The sequence below is a fragment of the Scyliorhinus canicula genome, chromosome 10, assembly GCF_902713615.1.
Source record: "Scyliorhinus canicula chromosome 10, sScyCan1.1, whole genome shotgun sequence".
In the NCBI taxonomy this organism is placed as follows: Eukaryota; Metazoa; Chordata; class Chondrichthyes; order Carcharhiniformes; family Scyliorhinidae; genus Scyliorhinus; species Scyliorhinus canicula.
This window is the reverse complement of record NC_052155.1, coordinates 16,949,387-16,968,882: the sequence shown is the minus strand read 5'-3', so window position 1 is coordinate 16,968,882 and position 19,496 is coordinate 16,949,387. Positions and strand designations below refer to the sequence as shown.

Genomic DNA, 19,496 nt, shown 5'->3' with positions numbered 1-19,496 from the left:
GTGATAGATATGAACTAGTTTGTACAACTGGCTCTGGTGAGGGATATTTCCCATTAAGGTTACTGATTGCTGGATATTACACATTATTTGAGAATAAAACATACTAGAAACCATCATCTTATTAAGCGTGCTTCAAGTTATATTCTTTTGATGGCCCTTGGAAAGCACAGCATAGCAAATGAACTAGCCTGGGGTACCAAGCACAAATTGATTGATCTCTAAAACAAATTACATAATACAATCTTGTAATAATAATGGGACCTCTCTATTGCATCGTTTAGGAATACTTCAACCCTTGCATGCATTTTTAGACATGTGGATTTAGTATAAAAGTGTTCAGTTATTGATACAAGTCTGACTCTACCGGTTTGCATCAACAAAAACAACAAATAAAATTGACCTTTCTGCAAAACTGGCCTTTCTGGGCAGCACGGTAGCACAGTGGTTAGCATTGTTGCTTCACAGCGTCAGGGCGCCAGGATCAATTCCCAACTTGGGTCACTGTCTGTGCGGAGTCTGCACGTTTTCCCCGTTTCTGCGTGGGTTTCCTCCGGTTTCCTTCCACAGATCCCCAAAGACTGCTGTTAGGTGGAATGGACATTCTGAATTCTCCCTCTGTGTACCCGAACAGGTGCCGGAATATGGCAACTCGGTGCTTTTCACAGTAACTTCATTGTAGTGTTAATGTACTACTTGTGACACTAATTTTTTTATAAATGTTTTTATTCAGTTTTCATATTTTATATTGAACAAATTACAAATTGTTAGGAGAAAGAAAAAAAAACAAACACGCAAAAATTAACATACATATTTACAGGTAAGCATCTTCGTAGTAGTAACTGCGCCCCCCCCCCCCCCCCCCCCCCCCTCAACATGTTTATTTAGTTTGGTTTTGGGGCCTTAGCTAGCCATCGAACCCCCGTAACGAACCTGTAGCCCCCCCCCCCCCCTCCCGCTACCTTCCCCCGACTATTCTTCCTCTTGTACATTGGCCACAAATAGGTCCCGGAACAGTTGCATGAATGGCTCCCACGTTCTGTGGAAGCCGTCGTCCGACCCTCGGATGGCGAATTTGATTTTCTCCATTTGGAGAGATTCCGAGAGGTCGGACAGCCAGTCCGCAGCTCTGGGCGGTGCTGCTGACCGCCAGCCAAACAGGATTCTACGGCGGGCGATCAGGGAGGCAAAGGCAAGGGCGTCCGCCCTCCTCCCCAGGAATAGATCTGGCTGTTCTGAAACCCCGAAGACCGCCACTATCGGGCATGGCTCCACCCTCACTCCCACCACTTTGGACATTACCTCGAAGAAGGCTGTCCAGTACTCCACGAGTCTGGGGCAAGACCAGAACATGTGGGCGTGGTTGGCCGGGCCTCTTTGGCACCGTTCACATCTGTCTTCCACCTCCGGGAAGAACCTACTCATACGGGTTCTTGTTAAGTGGGCTCTATGTACCACTTTTAGTTGCGTCAGGCTGAGCCTTGCGCACGTGGAGGTGGAGTTGACCCTATGCAGTGCTTCGCTCCAGAGTCCCCACCCGATCTCCATCCCCAGGTCGTCCTCCCATTTCCTCCTTGTTGCGTCCAGTACGGTGTCGTCCCTATCTACCAGTCGGTCATACATGTCACTACAGTTCCCTTTCTCTAGGATACTTGCGTCCAGTAGGTCTTCCAGTAGTGTGTGTCGTGGCGGTTGTGGGTACGTCCTTGTCTCCTTTCGTAGGAAGTTTTTGAGCTGCAGGTACCGTAGCTCGTTCCCCCCAGCTAGCTGAAATTTCTCTGTCAGTTCGTCCAGTGTTGCGATCCTGTCGTCCGTGTATAGGTCCCTGACTGTCAGTGTCCCCCCGTCCTGCCTCCACCTTTTGAAGGTGGCGTCGGTCAGTGCTGGTTTGAACCTATGGTTGTTGCAGATGGGAGCCCTGTTCGACATTTTGGTCAGGCCAAGTTGCTGCCGCAGTTGGTTCCAGGATTGGAGGGTGGCTGTCACCACTGGGCTGCTGGAGTGTTTTTTGGGTGGGGATGGGAGTGCTGCCGTGGCGAGGGCCCGGAGGGAGGTTCCCATGCAGGAGGCCTCCTCCGCACGCACCCACTCAGCTTCTGGCTCCTGGATCCATCCCCTTACTCGCTCGGCTGTTGCTGCCCAGTGGTAGAATTGTAGATTCGGGAGGGCTAACCCTCCCCTGGTTTTTGTTTTTTGTAAGACCTTCTTTGGGATCCTAGCATTTTTACCCCCCCATACGAACGCCATGATGAGTTTGTCCAGCGCTTTGAAAAAGGCCTTGGGGATGTAGATCGGAATGGATCTAAACAGGAAGAGGAACCTGGGCAGTACGTTCATTTTGATCGTCTGAACTCTCCCCGCGAGGGAGAGCGGGAGTGTGTTCCATCTTTGCAGGTCCTTTTTAACTTCCTCCGTCAGGCTGGTGAGGTTCCATTTGTGGATCCCTTTCCAGTCATGGGCTATTTGGATCCCCAGGTAGCGGAATTTATGTCGGGCTTGTTTGAACGGCAGCCCCTTTAGTGCTGCCCCCCCCCCCCCCCCCCCCCCTTGCGGGTGTACTGGGAAGATCTCACTTTTGCTCATGTTGAGTTTGTAGCCCGAGAAGGTTGTGACACTAATAAAGATAATTTAAAAACCTGCACCAAGCTAGCTTTGGAACAAAACAACTTTGATAATGTAACTGTACACTCCTCAAAAATAATTTCACAAATATCAAAAGTGGATTCCGCCGCTGTTCACAATTCCTTCCCATGACCAGAAAGATGCTGCACATAATTTTCACCCTGTACATTACAAGACACCAAGAATAAAGAAACAAGATCTAGGCCAACAGGAAGTTTTGAAACTTTTACTACAAATCATAGTAAAACTAAGAACTTTCAATTGAAATTTAAACACCCGAGTATACGACACCTCACAACTTTCACATCGATTTCCATCTCTGAACAGTGCTACACAGCCTGCAGCTGGTAAGCACAACTGCATATTTGATTCTGTAGCCAAACCCTATTACCGCTGATAGTCATTCAAGGCATCACATTGAAAATAGCCCTCCCCATCTCCAGATCCAGAAATGCCACAGCAAAACCCTACATACTAAAGGACAGATTGACAACAGTGAAGAAAGCAGGATTCTGGAGGTAGCATTCCGTCTTGGCAAGATAATGGCTTGCGCCATGGTGGTCAACTCTGTTAAGCATTCCCTGTTGAGGCTCAGGAGCCTGACACAAATACAGCAGTCTGTGATACATTTGCTGCAGAGGAAGACAGTGCGCCAAGGTACATAATTCACTTTCCTCCGTTTTCTCTGGGCTTCCTTCTTGACCAGCTGAGCTTTTGGTGTGCCTCTTCCCTTCAGTCTCCAGAGGTTATGGCCATCATTGACCATCTCTCAGACGTTACGTCAAATGTTTCCCATCTTCACAACGCTCGCAAGTGACCTGGTGGTGGGGGCATGGAAGCACAGGAGATTGTGATAGTGGCCAGTTCACTGGAAAGACGATCTTTGGATATAGGTGCATTGCAGATGTTACTGGCATAGCAATGAGGATATGCTGACACAATTAGCGCACTCCTGCGTTGGTGACACAGTCCTGCCAAAAGACTATGTTGAGAATACGTTAAAGTCAGTAAGGGTGGAAATTGTTCAGTCTTTTCTCCTGCCTGGCATGTTGTCCAGTGTGAAGATACAGGCTTGGCACATGTGCACTTTGGTATTCTCAGTCAGGTTGTTGTTCCATATTCTCTTATTTAGCTTGGGTTTAACAGTTGCAACTTTTGCCATGTGTATTGATTTCAGCATCAAGTGACAGATTTCTCGTGATCATGGACTCCAAGGGCGGAAATTTCCCCAATAATGGCAAAGACTAATTTTTGGTGCTTCCGGATTGCAATCTTTAGGTACTTTAAAAACGCCTCGGGGATGCTGCATGTAAGCAGCTCCATAGCACCGTCTCTGATTCAAGCGAGGAAACCAGCTCCTCGATACAAAGAGTGGGCCCTCACCCGTATGCTAGATGCGGGCAACAAATACCCTCAGGGTTTATGGAAGCGGTCCAGAGGATGCCCACCAAGGGATTCTCAGGCAACAAGTTGTGGAAGGCAGCAGACCACCTCCACTTTCGATGTGCATCCTGGGAATACACCGAGACATACTGGGAGGGTTTGGAAGGTTAAGGGTTTGAAGGGACAGAGAGTGGGCACAGGTGAAGTTAAGCAGATAGCTGGGTGTTTGAAATCAAATATCACAAATGCACATGTTACCACATTAAAAACTCTTTGTTATTCATAACCTTAACAACTTACTGTCGTTAACCCTCCACCTAGTAGGATAGTGCTTCACCCCATCTGAACACAGGTCTTCTCAGAGGCCCTCAAAGTCAGGCAGGCCCAATCAAAGTGAAAATAACATAATTCCTGGAAGGACTCCGGCATTAATTAGTGAGCCCCAGACCCTTGTCCCTAATCCCCCTCTAGTGCAATGCAACAAAGGGATTTAGGGCAGAAACTCACTTGCCCATGAGCCGGGGAGTCAGCGCGCTGGCAACAGACAGACAGGAGTCAAACATAAGCAATAGCTGAGGTGCATCACAGAGCTTTCCTCACTATGATTTATCATCACCTTCCTGAATTTTCTTTTGTTTTTTAAACAAACAATTTTATTGAGGTAGTTTTTTGGCATTGTAAACAATTACATACATCAACAGAAAGAAAGCAAAAAAGGCAAAAATGTGCAAACAACCACGTACATTCAAGACTTCGATCGTAACATACTGCACAAGCCCGCTCCTCTCCCACCGGCACTACCCGCCAATTTATCCCTCCTACTCTACTCTAACCTCCCCCTCCACCCCTCCTCTGCTGACGCTCACTCTCCCGCAAAGAAGTCAATGAATGGTTGCCACCTTCGGGCAAACCCCTGTACAGATCCCCTCAGGGCGAACTTAATTTTTTCCATACCCAGGAAACTCGACATGTCCGTAAGCCACAACTCAGTCTTCGGGGGATTTGAGTCCCTCCATGCCAATAATATTCGTCGCCGGGCTATCAGGGAAGCAAAGGCCACAACATCGGCCTCTTTCTCACCCTGGACTCCCGGGTCTTCCGAAACCCCAAAAATTGCCACTCCTGGACCCATCGCCACCCTTGTTTTTAGCACCCGGGACATGATCCCCGCAAATCCCTCCCAGTACCCCCTAAGCATTGGGCATGCCCAAAACATGTGTACATGGTTCGCTGGTCCTCCTGCGCATTTGTCCTCTACCCCAAAGAATTTGCTCATCTGAGCCACCGTCATGTGGGCCCGGTGAACAACCTTAAATTGAATCAGGCCGAGCCTGGCACATGTTGCAGTCTAATTCACCCTACTCGGGGCTTCTGCCCACATCCCGTCCTCCATTTCCCCGCCTAGCTCCTCCTTCCATTTGAGTTTCAGTTCCTCCGTCTGGGACCCTTCCTCCTTCATGAGCACCATATAAATATCAGAGACTCTACCCTCCCCTCCTTCCCCCCCTAGAGACTATTCTGTCTTGGATCCCCAATGGCGGGAGGCATGGGAAGGATGAGACCCGTCTACAGACAAAGTCCCGCAACTGCAGGTACCTGAAATCATTTCCCCTTACAAGACCAAATTTCTCCTCAAACTCGCAAAGCTCCCTTCCAGGAATATATCGCCCACCCTCCCCACCCGCCACCATGCCAGAAACCCCCATCCATACTCCCAGGGGCAAACCGATGGTTGTCGCAGATTGGCGCCCAGACAGACGCCCCCATCTCCCCTACATGCCTCCTCCACTGGCCCCATATCCGCAGGGTCGCCACCACTACCGGGCTGATGGGAGTACCTGGCAGGCGGCAACGGAAGAGGAGCCGTGACCAGGGCTGCCAAGCTGGAGCCCCTGCACGAAGCCACCTCCACCCGTTCCCAGATAGACCCCGTACCCACCATCCACTTCCTTATCATAGCGATATTAGCCGCCCAGTAATAGTTAATCAGACTCGGCAAAGCCAGCCCTCCCTTGCTGCGGCTCCTCTCAAGCATCGCCTTCTTCACCCGCGGGGATCTTCCCGCCCAGACAAAGCTCATGATCATCTTGTTAACCCTTTTGAAGAAGGACTGTGGGATAAAGATCGGGAGGCACTGAAAAATAAACAGGAATCTAGGGAGGATTGTCACCGTTACAGTCTGCACCCTCCCTGCCAGCGACAGCGGGAATCATCCCATCTCCGAAACTCTCCCTTCATTCGCTCCACCACCCTGGCCAAATTTAACTTGTGCAGCCTGCCCCAGTCTCGCGCCACCTGGGTCCCCAAGTACCGGAAATTTTCCTCAACCAGCCTACATGGTAGCCCTCTCAATCTGTTCTCCTGGCCCCTCGCCTGCACCACAAACGTCTCACTCTTGGCCATATTCAATTTATATCCTGAGAACAGGCCGAACTTCCTCAACATTTCCAGTATGCTTCACATCCCGGCCACTGGATCCGACACGTAGAGGAGCAGGTCGTCCACATAAAGAGAGACCCTATGTTCCATCCCGCCCCTAACCATCCCCTTCCATCCCTTTGCGGCTCTCAGTGCAAATCGCCAGCGGCTCTATGGCCAGCGCAAACAGCAGCGAAGAGAGCGGGCATCCCTGTCTTGTCCCACGGTATAGTCTAAAATACTCGACACTTCTCTGTTTGTCCTGACGCTGGCCTTGGGGGCCTGATATAACAACTTGATCCAATTCACCAGTCCCTCCCCGAACCCAAACTGTCCGAGCACCTCTCATAGATAACCCCACTCCACCCGGTCAAAGGCCTCTCGGCATCCATCGCCACCACTACCTCCACCTCCCTGCCCGTCTGGGGCATCATTATCACATTAAGTAATCTTCTCAAGTTGGCTGATAGTTGCCTGCCTTTCACGAACCCAGTTTGGTCATCCCCTATCACCTCCGGAACGCAGTCCTCAATTGTGATCACCAGTACCTTTGCCAGGAGCTTGGCATCTACATTGATCAGGGAGATTGGCCTGTAGGACCCGCACGCTTCCGGATCTTTACCCCGCTTCAATATCAGTGATATAGTGGCTTGCGACATCGTCGGCGGCAGGGTCCCTCTGTCCCTTGCCTCATTAAAAACCCTCGCCAAGACTGGGCCCACCAGCTCAGAACTTCCTGTAAAACTCAACTGGGTATCCATCCGGCCCTGGAGCTTTCCCCGACTGCATGGCCTTTAGCCCCCCCAATACCTCCTCCACACTAATTGGGGCCCCCAGCTCATACACTCGCCCCCCCACCTACTGTTGGGAATATTAACCCGTCCAGAAACCTTTTCATCTCCTCCGGTTCTTCCGGAGGCTCCGAAGTGTACAGCTTGCTATAGAAGTCCCGGAATACTTTATTCAATCCTGCCGGGTCCTCCACTCTGCACCCCTCCCCATCCATCACTCTACTTATTTCCCTGGCCACCTCCCTCTTCCTGAGTTGCTGCGCTAACAATCTGCTCGCCTTTTCCCCATGCTCGTACACCACGACCCTCGCCTTCCATGGCCCTACTCGTGGATAGCGCTCCCAGTTCCACCTGTAGTTTCTGCCTCTCCCGGAGTAAAACCTCCCCCGGGGACTCCGCGTGTTCCTCATCTATCCGCCACATTTCCCTAACCAATCTGTCCATCTCTGCCCTGTCCGCCCCAATTGAGATCAACTCTCCCCGCACTACTGCCTTTAGCGCCTCCCACAGGGTCGCCGCTGAGACCTCCCCCGTATCATTCACCTGCAAATAATTTTGCATACACCTCCGAAGCCTCTCACAGATCCCCTCCTCCGACAGTCTAGCCTCCATTGTGGGCGTTGGTGCTTCACCCCTGACCTGCAGGTCTACCCAGTGCGGGGCATGGTCCGAGATAGTGATTGCCGAATATTCCGTGTTCTTTACCTCCCCTATACAGTCCCTGCTTAGGACAAAGAAGTCTATCCTAGAATATACTTTGTGAACGTGCGAGTAAAACGAGTAGCCCCTTACCGTCGGCTGTCTCGCTCTTCCTGCATTTTCTGATCAGCATGCACAAGGACTCCTCAGACCCAGCACCCTGATGAGGAAGGTTTACTGCGACCCTCCTTCCATGGTCGCAGAGGCGTTAGCACGGTCTTGGGGAGGGGTGGGACGTCTTGAGCTGTAAGACTATATGGTGTTCCTATAGTGTGAAGCAGGAAGTGATGAGGGCAGCCCTGGTCATTCTGCCCATGCGATCTTTCACCTTGGCCTGCCCTCCATCCTCTGGCTCCTCTCCTGCCTCTTCCTTTACACCTCCCTTCTCATCCTTGGAGATGTTCCGTTACTCCGAGTCTTCAGCAGTAAGGTGGCACTGCTGTTGTGCCAAGTCATGTAGGTCACAGCAGACCACCACAATGTGGGACTCCCTCTGGGGCTGTACTGCAGGGCCCCGTCGGACACGTTGAGGGAGCAGAAGCACATTTTAGCCCAATGCACCGCTCTATCACAGAGCGGGTGGCACGGTGAGCCTCGCTTCAGCGGGCCTCTGCTTCAGTCTCGGCTCCACCTGTGTCATCAGCAAAAGCATTAGCCCCAAACGCCATCCCTGAAGCCTTGGATGACCCTCGAATATTTCATGGATTTAAGATTGCCCAAGTATGTAGCTGTCATGCACGCTCCCTGGAAAACATGCACATACATGCATGAACCTCATCTGGTGGTTACACACCAGCTGGACATTAAGGGAGTGGAACCACTTCCTGTTATGAACAGGACTCCCTGATGCCATGGGGCACATAGAGCGACATGCGTGCAATCGATTGCCCCGTACATCTGTGACAGACCAGCTATGGTAAAGAATCCCACAGCCCTCTCGTCATGCTGGGCCTGGCCCAGGTTGAAATGGATAAAGTCCAGTGCTCTCGCATAGGGCGACATGGTGGCACGCTGGTTAGCACTGCTGCCTCACACGCCAGAGATCCGGTTTGATTCCGACCTCAGGTGACTGTGTAGAGTTTGCACATTCTTCCCGTGTCTGCGTGGGTTTCCTCTGGGTGCTCCGGTTTCTTCCCACAGTCCAAAGATGTGCAGGTTAGTGGATTGCATATGCTAAATTTTCCCTCGGTTGGGTTGCAGGGATAGGGTGGGTATTTGGGCCTTTCAGAGTGTCGGTGCAGACTCAATGGGCCGAATTGCCTCCTTCTGCACTGTTGGAATTCTATGACCTCGCTGACGCATTTATAGATGGATGACTGCGAGATGCCATACAGGTCACCCATAGAGTGAAGAAACGAATCCGTTGTGCAGATGTTGAGGGCTGCTGTGACCCTCAGTCACAGGGAGGGGGTGCACCCCCACCTCCACGTTGCCCCAGGTTGTGGACAGAATGTGGCACAGGTACTGCACCATCTCCCTGATGAGGTGGAGTCTCCTGCGGCACATGTTGTCCAAGAGTTCCATGAAGGAGACACTGGTCTTGTAAACCTTCAGTCTCCTTCTTTGCCTTCATGCCCCCTGCTCAGCTGCTACTGCCTCCGGCACTTAAGCCTGTTTTTTAAAGCAATATTCTGTATCAACAGATAAGGCAGGTGAAACTACATTACTGTCAAGCACTGAAGAAATTAAACATAAATAATCTACTTTCAACTTGTTTTAAAATCAATGTACAAAATTACTAAACTTTTCTTGGGTGCAAGCCTTGCGTTCTTCAGTTGTGCTTAATAAAAAAGTTAGCTAACCCAGTTTGTTGTACAGAATCTAAAACAGCTCAAATTCAAGGCATGCGTTCATTCATTATTACGATCCCAGACCAGACCCGAACAGTGGCTAGGAAACTGGACAGAAACCCCAATAATTCATTTTAATTTTGCAAGACTGTGAGGAGTGATTTAACACAAAATAGCTTTCCGGTATGTTAAAACAATCTTCATTACTACCACAGTATTAAAATATCTTTAACATCGCACAAGAAAATAGCTTACAATTGCCCCGTAAACAATGCTAATCAATACAGTGACACAATAACCCATAACTGCTATCTTGATTTCCACTCAAAACAGCAAAAACATTTCCGGTCACAAACCATTTTTAAATACAGTTAGTGATCAGGAATACTTGCTGTAAAGAGGGGTCTTGGACACTCCACTTTAAGAACGATCTTTTGAGGCTGCTTGAAAGGAAGAGACCTGACACCCCATCAGAACAATGCAGGATCTCTGGCTGTATTCTTCAGAAACCTTCTCAGCTCCCCTTTCAGCCAAAAACTAACTCTGAAAACCTCAACACCTGACTGCTTCAACCCCGGCTCATTCCATTAACTACATCATCTTACTAACTGAACACAATGTCCTAATTATTATTCCCCAGGGAACCCTCTTAATATAAATAAAAGTCCATTAGCACAATTTTTTATGGTGCTTTAACTGCACCTCTCTCCAAAAAGCCTAGCTGTCTTTCAAACCAGGATTTTTAAAACATGACTGCAGCAGTCACATGCTATCCCAGGCTTTTAACCCTCAATGCACCAAATATGTATAATACACTATATTCATCACATCCTATAAACATTTTAGGTAATTAATTTTCATTTCACCCACTACTGAGCCCGTTTTCTTTTTCTCCTCCCATTTCAGTCAGTTGTCATTTTTCACATGGGAATAATTGTTATCTCAGTTCTCCCCTTCATGGCATCACGGTTTTCACAGAAACTTGATTCAAGGGTGGCAGACGATACCTTGCCACTTAACGGAGTGCTCCGACACCTGGCCAGTCTATAACTTGTGTTCTTGCAAATTAACACCGTCTCCATCCCTTTTTCCATGTTCACTTTTCTCACTACTTGACTTGTCTCTACAGATTTCTGCTCCACTACATACTGAAAACAGACCTCATTAGTCATAAATAACATTCTTTGTAACTGCAATCATCCAGCAATACCTCCCCCACCCCCCCCCCCCCCCCCCCCCCCCCATCATTTGCAGCAGCGTTTGACACAGGTGCCCATATCATCCTTCTCCGAAGCCCTTCTCTTCACTGTCCAAACCAAACTGACATTGCTCCACCCTTACTTATCCAAATCAGCTAAACCTCATGTTGCAATGCAAGTTTTAACCACGTTAAACACTTAAATGTGCGGTTGGCAGAATGCAATCAGTGGTTTTCAATCAAGTGCATTTTAACAATTGCGTTGATGCTCTATGTTATTTATGCCTCTATAATATTTTACAATGCCAATTCGTTAAAATTCCTCAATTTTACAATAGGATCTTTAAAAAATTTGCAAGTGAAAAGTAACCCTCAATTAACAGGAGTAGATTGTAAAATAAAGGTTTGATGGTTTATTAAAAACAATTAACTTAAAAATAAAGATGATCAAGTTCCATGAGTTCCGTCATAATTGGAATTCAACATTAATAGCATCTTAGAATAATGTTAATTGCCAATAGCAACAGTACTTACACTGTCCTTCCAAGAGAAACACCACCCCACGACATAAATTGCTTGTTGGACAGAATTGGTGGTACATCAACTAAGGAATTTGAAGATGAGGAGATTGATTGGACTGATTCAGGTCTCCCAAGCAATCCTTTCAAACCAACTTCATACTGGGGACCAAAAGGCTGGACCAGAATAGTCAAATGGCTAGAAAGAAGAATAAATTATTATTCACACTATCAACATCTAGGTTTCCCTGGTTTCAATTTCTTCTCCCATTTAAAAGCACAAATTTATTTTTTAAATTTCAAAAAGGTTTCTCGGGGTAAAAATAGTGTGTCACTTGAAGGAATGATTGAGATACAGAATTACTTTATTCATAATCAGGGACTTTTCACAGTAACATCATTGCAGTGTTGTAAGCCTACTTGTGACAATAATAAAGATTATACGGCATCGTTAGCATAATGAAACCTCTCAAGGTGCTTTACAGAAACATCATAAAACAAAACATGACATAGCCAACAGGAGACATGACCAAATATTTGATCAAAAATGTAGATTTTAAGGAGTATTTTAAAGGTGGAGAGCAAACTAGAGAGGTTGGAAGATGGAGGGAGGTATTCCAAAGTTTGCCACCAAGGTGACTGACGGCATGGCCACCAATAACACAGCAAATTAAAGCTGGAGATGCACAAGAGGCCAAAATTAGAGGACGACAAAAATCTTGAGATTACAGAGATAGGGAGAGATGAGGCCGTGGAGGAATTTGAAAACAAGGATGCAAGATCTGAAAACAAGCATGAGAATTTTAAAATCAAGTTGTCAATGCAGATCACGGAGAACAAGGATGATAGGGGAACAGAGACTTGCTACAATTTAGCATACAGGCAGCAAGCTTTGAATGACCTCAGGTTTACGGAGGGTAGAATGTGGAAGACAACCATTGAAATAGTCAAGGTTAGAGCCAATAATGAGGGTTTCAGCAGCAGATGAGCTGATCAAAAGAACATAAGATTTTAGAATGAGTAGACTAATCAGCCCATTGAGCCTGTTCCAGTATTCATTAATTACGGGAGTGAAGGTGGTTTAGTAATAATGTCACTAGACTGAGGATCCAGAGGTGGGATTTAAATTCAAATCAATAAAATCTGATTGAAAGCTAGTTTCAGTAATGGTGATCACGAAAAGTTGATCGAATGTTACAAAAACCCATCTGATTCACTAATAGAACATAGAAAATACAGCACAGAACAGGCCCTTCGGCAATGTCATCTAGAGAAAGAAATTTGCCATTTCCCTAGTCTAGTCTATATTGAAATCCAGGCCCAGAATGTGGTCGATTTAAAAAAAAAATTTAGAGTACCCAATTATTGTTGGGTAATCTAGAGTGGCCAATTAACCTACCCTGCACATCTTTTGGGTTGTGAGACCCACACAGGCGGGGAGAATGTGCAAACTCCACATGGACAGTGACCCAGGGCTGGGATCGAACCAGAGTCCTCAGCGCCAGGCAGCAGCAGTGCTAACCATTGTGCCACCAGCCGCCCAAACATGGTCCACTCTAACTGCTCTCTGAAATAGCCCAGCAAGCACTCCGTTCAAGAGCAAATAGATGGGCATTAAATGTTGGCCTCATCAACAATGCCCAAGTCCCATAAAAGAAAAAGATAATGCTGATCTAGCCCCAATCCAAAATAAATGTTTATCCCATCCAGGGATGGCTGCCAGGCCTCCATAATGCTCGATTCCCTTGTCAATCAAAAATCTGTCTAACTCAGCCTTGAATATATACGAACAAGGAAGTAGGCCATTTAGCCTCTTAAGCTTACTCTGCCATTGAATAAGATCATGGCTGCTCAACTGGGAACCTAAACGAGCCAGCCTCACTCTTTTTGCTGGGGAGGAGAATCCCAAATGCTAACAACCCTCAGAGAAGAAATTCCTCATCTGAGGGTGGCCACTTATTTTTAAACTGTGCTCCCAGCTCTCCAAGAGAGGAAACATCCTCTCAGCATCTATACTGTCAAGCACCCTTCTATGTTTCAATCAGATCATCTCTGATTCTTCTAAACTCCAATGAGTAGAGGCCTAATCTGAACCTTTCCTCATAAGACAACCCTTTAATAACAGGAATCAGCCTACTGAGCCTTCTCTGAGCTGCTTCCATTGCAAGTATATCTCTCCTTAAGTAGGGAGGCCAAAGCTGCATCATATTCCGGGTGCAGTGCAGTCTCACTAATATAATGTACAGTGTAGCAAGACTCCCCAACTTTTCAGAAGTGTTAATTGTTTCTCTCTCCACAGATGCTGCCAGACCGGAGATTATCCAGCATTTTCTGTTTTTATCTGTTATTCATATGCCCTGATCAGATGGGTATCTCTTCTTCCACGGTGATATGAAGATGCCTGTGCTGTTAAAAGTCAGGTTCAATTCAAAATTTTGAAATAATCAATGCTTGTTTAACTTTGCTACTGTGAATTACTTACATGCAAACCCAAAAATAATGTTAACCTTATCCAGGCTACAAAGAATTGCACTGATGAGAACAGAGTAGATGCTGCAAGCATTTTCTCTTCATTGGAGAGTCTAAAACAAGACAAAGTTTCAGAACAAAGAGTCGGCTATTTAGGACAACGGTAAGGAGATATTTTGTCACTCAGGGTTGTTGGTCTTTGAAATGTTCTACTTCAGGCGCTATTGATGTTCAGCTGGTTACTGTATTCAAGATTGAGCTTGATAAGATTTTGGATACCAAGGTAATCAAGGTATGTGGGAATAGAGTAGAGGTTGAAAATTAGCCATAATCTTACTGTTTGGCAGCGCAGGCTTAAGGGACTGTTTGGCCTACTCCCATTTCGTATCTCCTTGGCCCTGTTCGTAATAGCAAGACTTTAAAATGTAGCAATGTTTCCTGGATATGAATGGATCTATTAAAAACTCGTAACAACATTAACATAGTGCTTCACAGATGACAATTAAGCAGAAGGAGGTAGAACCAAGAAGCGAGGGGTTAAAAGGGGTGACTAATAGATTGGTTGAAGAGATAGGTTTTGATGGTTTTAAGCGTTGTAGAGAGCCATCAACATTTAGCTAGGCAATTCCTCAAAGTGGAACTCAGAAGGTTGCAAGACAGTGAAAAGATATGAAAATGTGTATCTTCATTTTAACAAGTTGTGGAGCAGGAGTCAATGTGGGCACATGAGGATAGGAGCTGAGCATGACTGACTACTCCAGAATGTGAGTGACAAAACGTTTAATAAATTGGAGTTCACAGAAGATGGGAGGAAGAAAAGTATCATCTGGAGATAGCTTAGACATACATGAGGACTCAAGTGAAGAATTGGAGGTACTGCATAGATGGACATAATCAGTTATGGTGACAGAACGGATATTGGCAGTTCAGTGTCGAGCAGAATAGTAATGGACTTCGTGAGTAAGAGGCAGCATTCAAAGAAGAGGAAATAAAGGATTATAAGATCAATTATTGAGCAAAACTAAAAGGCGAATGATAATGGTATACCTTTGTATCTCACTTTGAGTATTCTGTGGAGTAAATGAAACTGCAACTTCCAATTCTTCTCCAGGTCGAATTAAAAGATTTTCTGGCTTTGCTAAAAAACAGCATTCTGCAGTCTAAAATAAATTAAGAGACAACTCAGCATTAAATATCCGTAATGTAAACAAACATCGCCAAGTTCATGTTTTCAGCAGTGAACTTTATTGAAAAAATGTGATTTTAAAAACAGCTGATATTAAGCAGGTACTGTTTCTCACTTGGTCGATTGATGATATGGAGGTACATGTTTATATCCCCAATTAGCAGACAGATCTCAGTATACGAATGATCATAACATTTTCATTTTCATTTATAAAAGGAAGCAATGTGAATAATTCTACACAAAGTATTCTGACCAATAAATACCATTGATGTGCTTAAGAATGCAGTTGTAGGGTATTACGATCCGGAACCAGACCCCAACAGTGGCTAGGATACTGGACAGAAACCCCAATATTTTATTTTAATTTTGTAAGATTGTGAGGAAAGGATACCTCGCTCCAGGAGTGATTTCACAGAAAACAGGGATATGGGGCGGGTTTCCCCATCCTGCCGTACCAGATTTCTGGTGCAGCACGCTGTCGGGATTCTCCGTTTCGCCAGCTGGCCAATGGGGTTTCCCATTGTGGGACAGCCCCACGCTGTTGCAAAATCCCCGGGCGGCTGGCGAAACGGAGCATTCCGACGGCGCAGAATTCAGCCCATGGTATATTAAAATAAACTTTATTACTAACAGTATTAAAACATCTTTAACATCACGCAAGAAAATACCTTACAATTACCCCTTAAACAGTGCTAATCAATACAGTGACCCCCAAAACCCTTAACTGCGATCTTTATTTCCACTCAAACAACAAAACCATCTCAGGTCCCAATCCAATTTTACATACACCTAGCAATCAAGAATACTTGCTGTCTTGAATTCCACTTTGAGAAAGAGTACCTTTTGAGACTGCTGAAAAAAACCAGACCGCTCTGGCTGTATTTCGTCAGAAACCTTCTCAGCTCACCTTCCAGCCAGAAACTATAACTGAACCTCAACACCCGACTGCTTCAACGCCTGGCTCCCCCCATTAACTACCTCATCTTACTAAACTGAACACAATGTATCTTATTAATGACCCCACAGGGAAGCCTCTTAATATAAATAAAAATCCAATTAAGCCTAAAATTTTAGGATGCTTTAATTGCACATCTGGCTCCAAAAAACTTAGCTGCCTTGCAAACCAGGATCTTTAAAAACACCACTGCAGCAGTCATACACAAACAAACCCAAGCTTTTAAACCTTACTGCACCAAATACATATATCTGAAATTCCTACATTAAATCACACAGGGGAATAGTTAGTTGACTACCAAGATCAAGTATTCAACCCAGTTTTCACCAGACAAGTAATTCATTAAAAAAAATTTTTCCCCAATTAAGGGGCAATTTAGCATGGCCAATCCACCTAACCTGCACATCTTTGGGTTGTGGGGGTGAAACACATGCAGACACAGGGAGAACGTGCAAACTCCACATGGACAGTGACCCAGGGCCGGGGTTCGAACCCGGGTCCTTAGTGCCGTAAGCAGCAATGCTAACCATTGCGCCATGTGAGATAGAGAACCTAGTGGAGTGATGCAGCGACAACAATCTCTCCCTGAATGCCAGCGCAACTAAAGAGCTGGTCATTGACTTCAGCAAGCAAAGTACTGTACACACCCCTCTCAGCATCAATGGGGCCGAGGTGGAGATGGTTAGCAGTTTCAAATTCCTAGGGGTGCATATCGCCAAAAAATCTGTCCTGGTCCACACATGTCGACGCTACCACCAAGAAAGCACGACAGCGCCTATACTTCCTCAGGAAACTAAGGAAATTCGGCATGTCCACATTAACTCTCACCAACTTTTACAGATGCACCATTGAAAGCATCCTATCTGGCTGCATCACAGCCTGGTATGACAACTGCTCGGCCCAGGACCGCAAGAAACTTCAGAGTTGTGAACACAGCCCAGTCCATCACACGAACCTGCCTCCTATCCATTGACTCCATCTACACCTCCCGCTGCCTGGGGAAAGCGGGCAGCATAATCAAAGACTCCTCCCACCCGGCTTACTCACTCTTCCAACTTCTTCCATCGGGCAGGAGATACAGAAGTCTGAGAACACGCACAAACAGACTCAAAAACAGCTTCTTCCCCGCTGTTACCAGACTCCTAAACGACCCTCTTATGGACTGACCTGATTAACACTATATCCCTGTATGCTTCACCCGATGCCGGTGCTTATGTAGTCACATTGTATACCTTGTGTTGCCCTATTATGTATTTCTTTTTATTCTCTTTTCTTTCCATGTACTTAATGATCTGTTGAACTGCTCGCAGAAAAATACTTTTCACTGTACCTCGGTACACGTGACAATAAACAAATCCAATTCAATCCAATGTGCCGCCCCTCCAGACAAGTAATTCACAAGACCAAGCAAGCAAATTGCATTTCAGGATTTTGTTTTCCCTCAGTTTACTTAATGCTAACTTTTAAATGCTAAAATTTTATGTATATACAAAGCAAATTCATACTATCTAACAAATAAAACCCTAGGAAAGTGAGCTGCTACCTGAAAAAATGGCATCAAGCATCCATTTTAGCAGCTGAATAATGTGAGAGTGCTGGGAAGAGCCATCTTAACAATGTGGCAGTATACACGCTATCCACCTGGATGGGTGCAGACACAAAATCACTCACTACCGGTCAGCCAGGACAGAGTATTTTGCTCATTTGGCACCTCTACCACTCGACTTAACATCTAAACCCACCCTCCAATACCACTGGTACACTCTGGCTGCAGTACAATATACTGTAGTATCCCCCCCCCACCAGGCAACCTTAGCATCAGGAAAGGCAAGAGCAGTGATGTTGCAAGAATACCACAATCTCCAATAATGTTTTTCTTAAGACACACACCATCCTGATTTACACATAGTCTGTTGTTCCTTCATTCTTGGTGGGACAACAATCTTCAATTCCCAATCGGAGACCATAATGGGACATTTAGCACCACAGGATTGCAGTGTACATCACGCAACTAGAGTCAGGCAATAAATACAATGATGGCTCGCTTTGCTCTCTTCAAGAACAAATTGAACTATGCAAGCCTAATTTGTTTTTTTTTTAAATTGGCATGATATTTCTAAATAAAAGTATTTTTTTAAACCTCTTTTCAATCCCCCTGCCCTCAAGCCTTATTGCTGCTGACATAATTAAGAGGATTTTGCAAGAACAACTGCATACGTTTGTAGGAAACAAAACTAAAAGGGAAATAGTGTGATAAATGCAGGATTTTAGATGTACTAGATTATAAACGTTTGGCAATTTAAGGGCTAAAAGCCTGGGTTAGAGTTTGTCATGTTTTTAAAAAATAATCTCGTTTTGCAAGAGCAGATAGCTTTTAGGAGGCAAAGGTGAAACTAACAAGAGTAAAAAGCCAGGGCAATGTTGCTTGATTAGGGGGAGTCCATGTGTTTTCAGCCTGGGGTGTTAATTTCTTTTCATTGCTAGGTGGAGCTACGGCATTTGGCCATTTTGGGAAAGCTTTTGAGTTAAGTTCTGATCTGCTAACATGGAGTCTTCAAGGTAGTTTGCTCTCACAGTAGGATAGTTAAAAAAAAATTAATGGTCTTTAAAGCCGTGCAGACTTGTTGGAGGACAAGGGGGAAACTGAAACAAACCAGTTGAAACAGCTTTTACAAGACACCCAGTCAGAGTCTGCAGGGGTTCTAAGAGGTGCCAAATCTGTTCTGGAAAGCAAGTATACTCTGTGTCATTGGGATGTAGGATGGATGGAGGGCTGTATGTTTTTTTTCTAGTTGTTTAATTGAGAATGGAGATTGTAATTAAGGGGTAACTGTAAGCTATTTTCAGTTATGTTAAAGAGTTTAATATTGTGTTTTTAAAAATAAATTTAGAGAACCCAATTCTTTTCTTTTCCAATTAAGGGGCATTTAGCATGCCCAATTCACCTACCCTGCACATCTTTTCTGTTGTGGGGGTGAGAACCACACAGACAGGGGAATATGAAAACACCGCACGGACAGTAACCCACGGTCGGATTCAAACCTGGGTCCTCAGCGCCGTGAGGCAGCAGTGCTGAACACTGCACCACCATAGAACATAGAACAGTACAGCACAGAACAGGCCCTTCGGCCCTCTATGTTGTGCCGAGCAATGATCACTCTACTCAAACCCACGTATCCACCCTATACCCGTAACCCAAACAACCCCCCCTTAACCTTACTTTTTAGGACACTACGGGCAATTTAGCATGGCCAATCCACCTAACCCGCACATCTTTGGACTGTGGGAGGAAACCGGAGCACCCGGAGGAAACCCACGCACACACGGGGAGGACGTGCAGACTCCGCACAGACAGTGACCCAGCCGGGAACCGAACCTGGGACCCTGGAGCTGTGAAGCATTTATGCTAACCACCATGCTACCGTGCTGCCCATGATAGTGTGTTAATAATAGTTTGTTTTTAAAAATAC

General features: G+C 45.9%; 1 protein-coding gene across 4 annotated transcripts in view; it reads right to left on the bottom strand.

Moving 5' to 3' along the window:
- cep192 (centrosomal protein 192) overlaps positions 1-19,496 on the bottom strand; it is a 213,953-nt gene that overhangs the window by 82,225 nt on the left and 112,232 nt on the right. For all 4 annotated transcript variants that reach the window (XM_038808642.1, XM_038808645.1, XM_038808641.1 and 1 more), the window contains exons 29-30: positions 14,933-15,045; positions 11,433-11,615 (exon numbers count right to left, since the gene is read on the bottom strand). In XM_038808642.1, the coding sequence (XP_038664570.1) occupies positions 11,433-11,615; positions 14,933-15,045 (296 nt within the window). The remainder of the gene's footprint in view (positions 1-11,432; positions 11,616-14,932; positions 15,046-19,496) is intronic.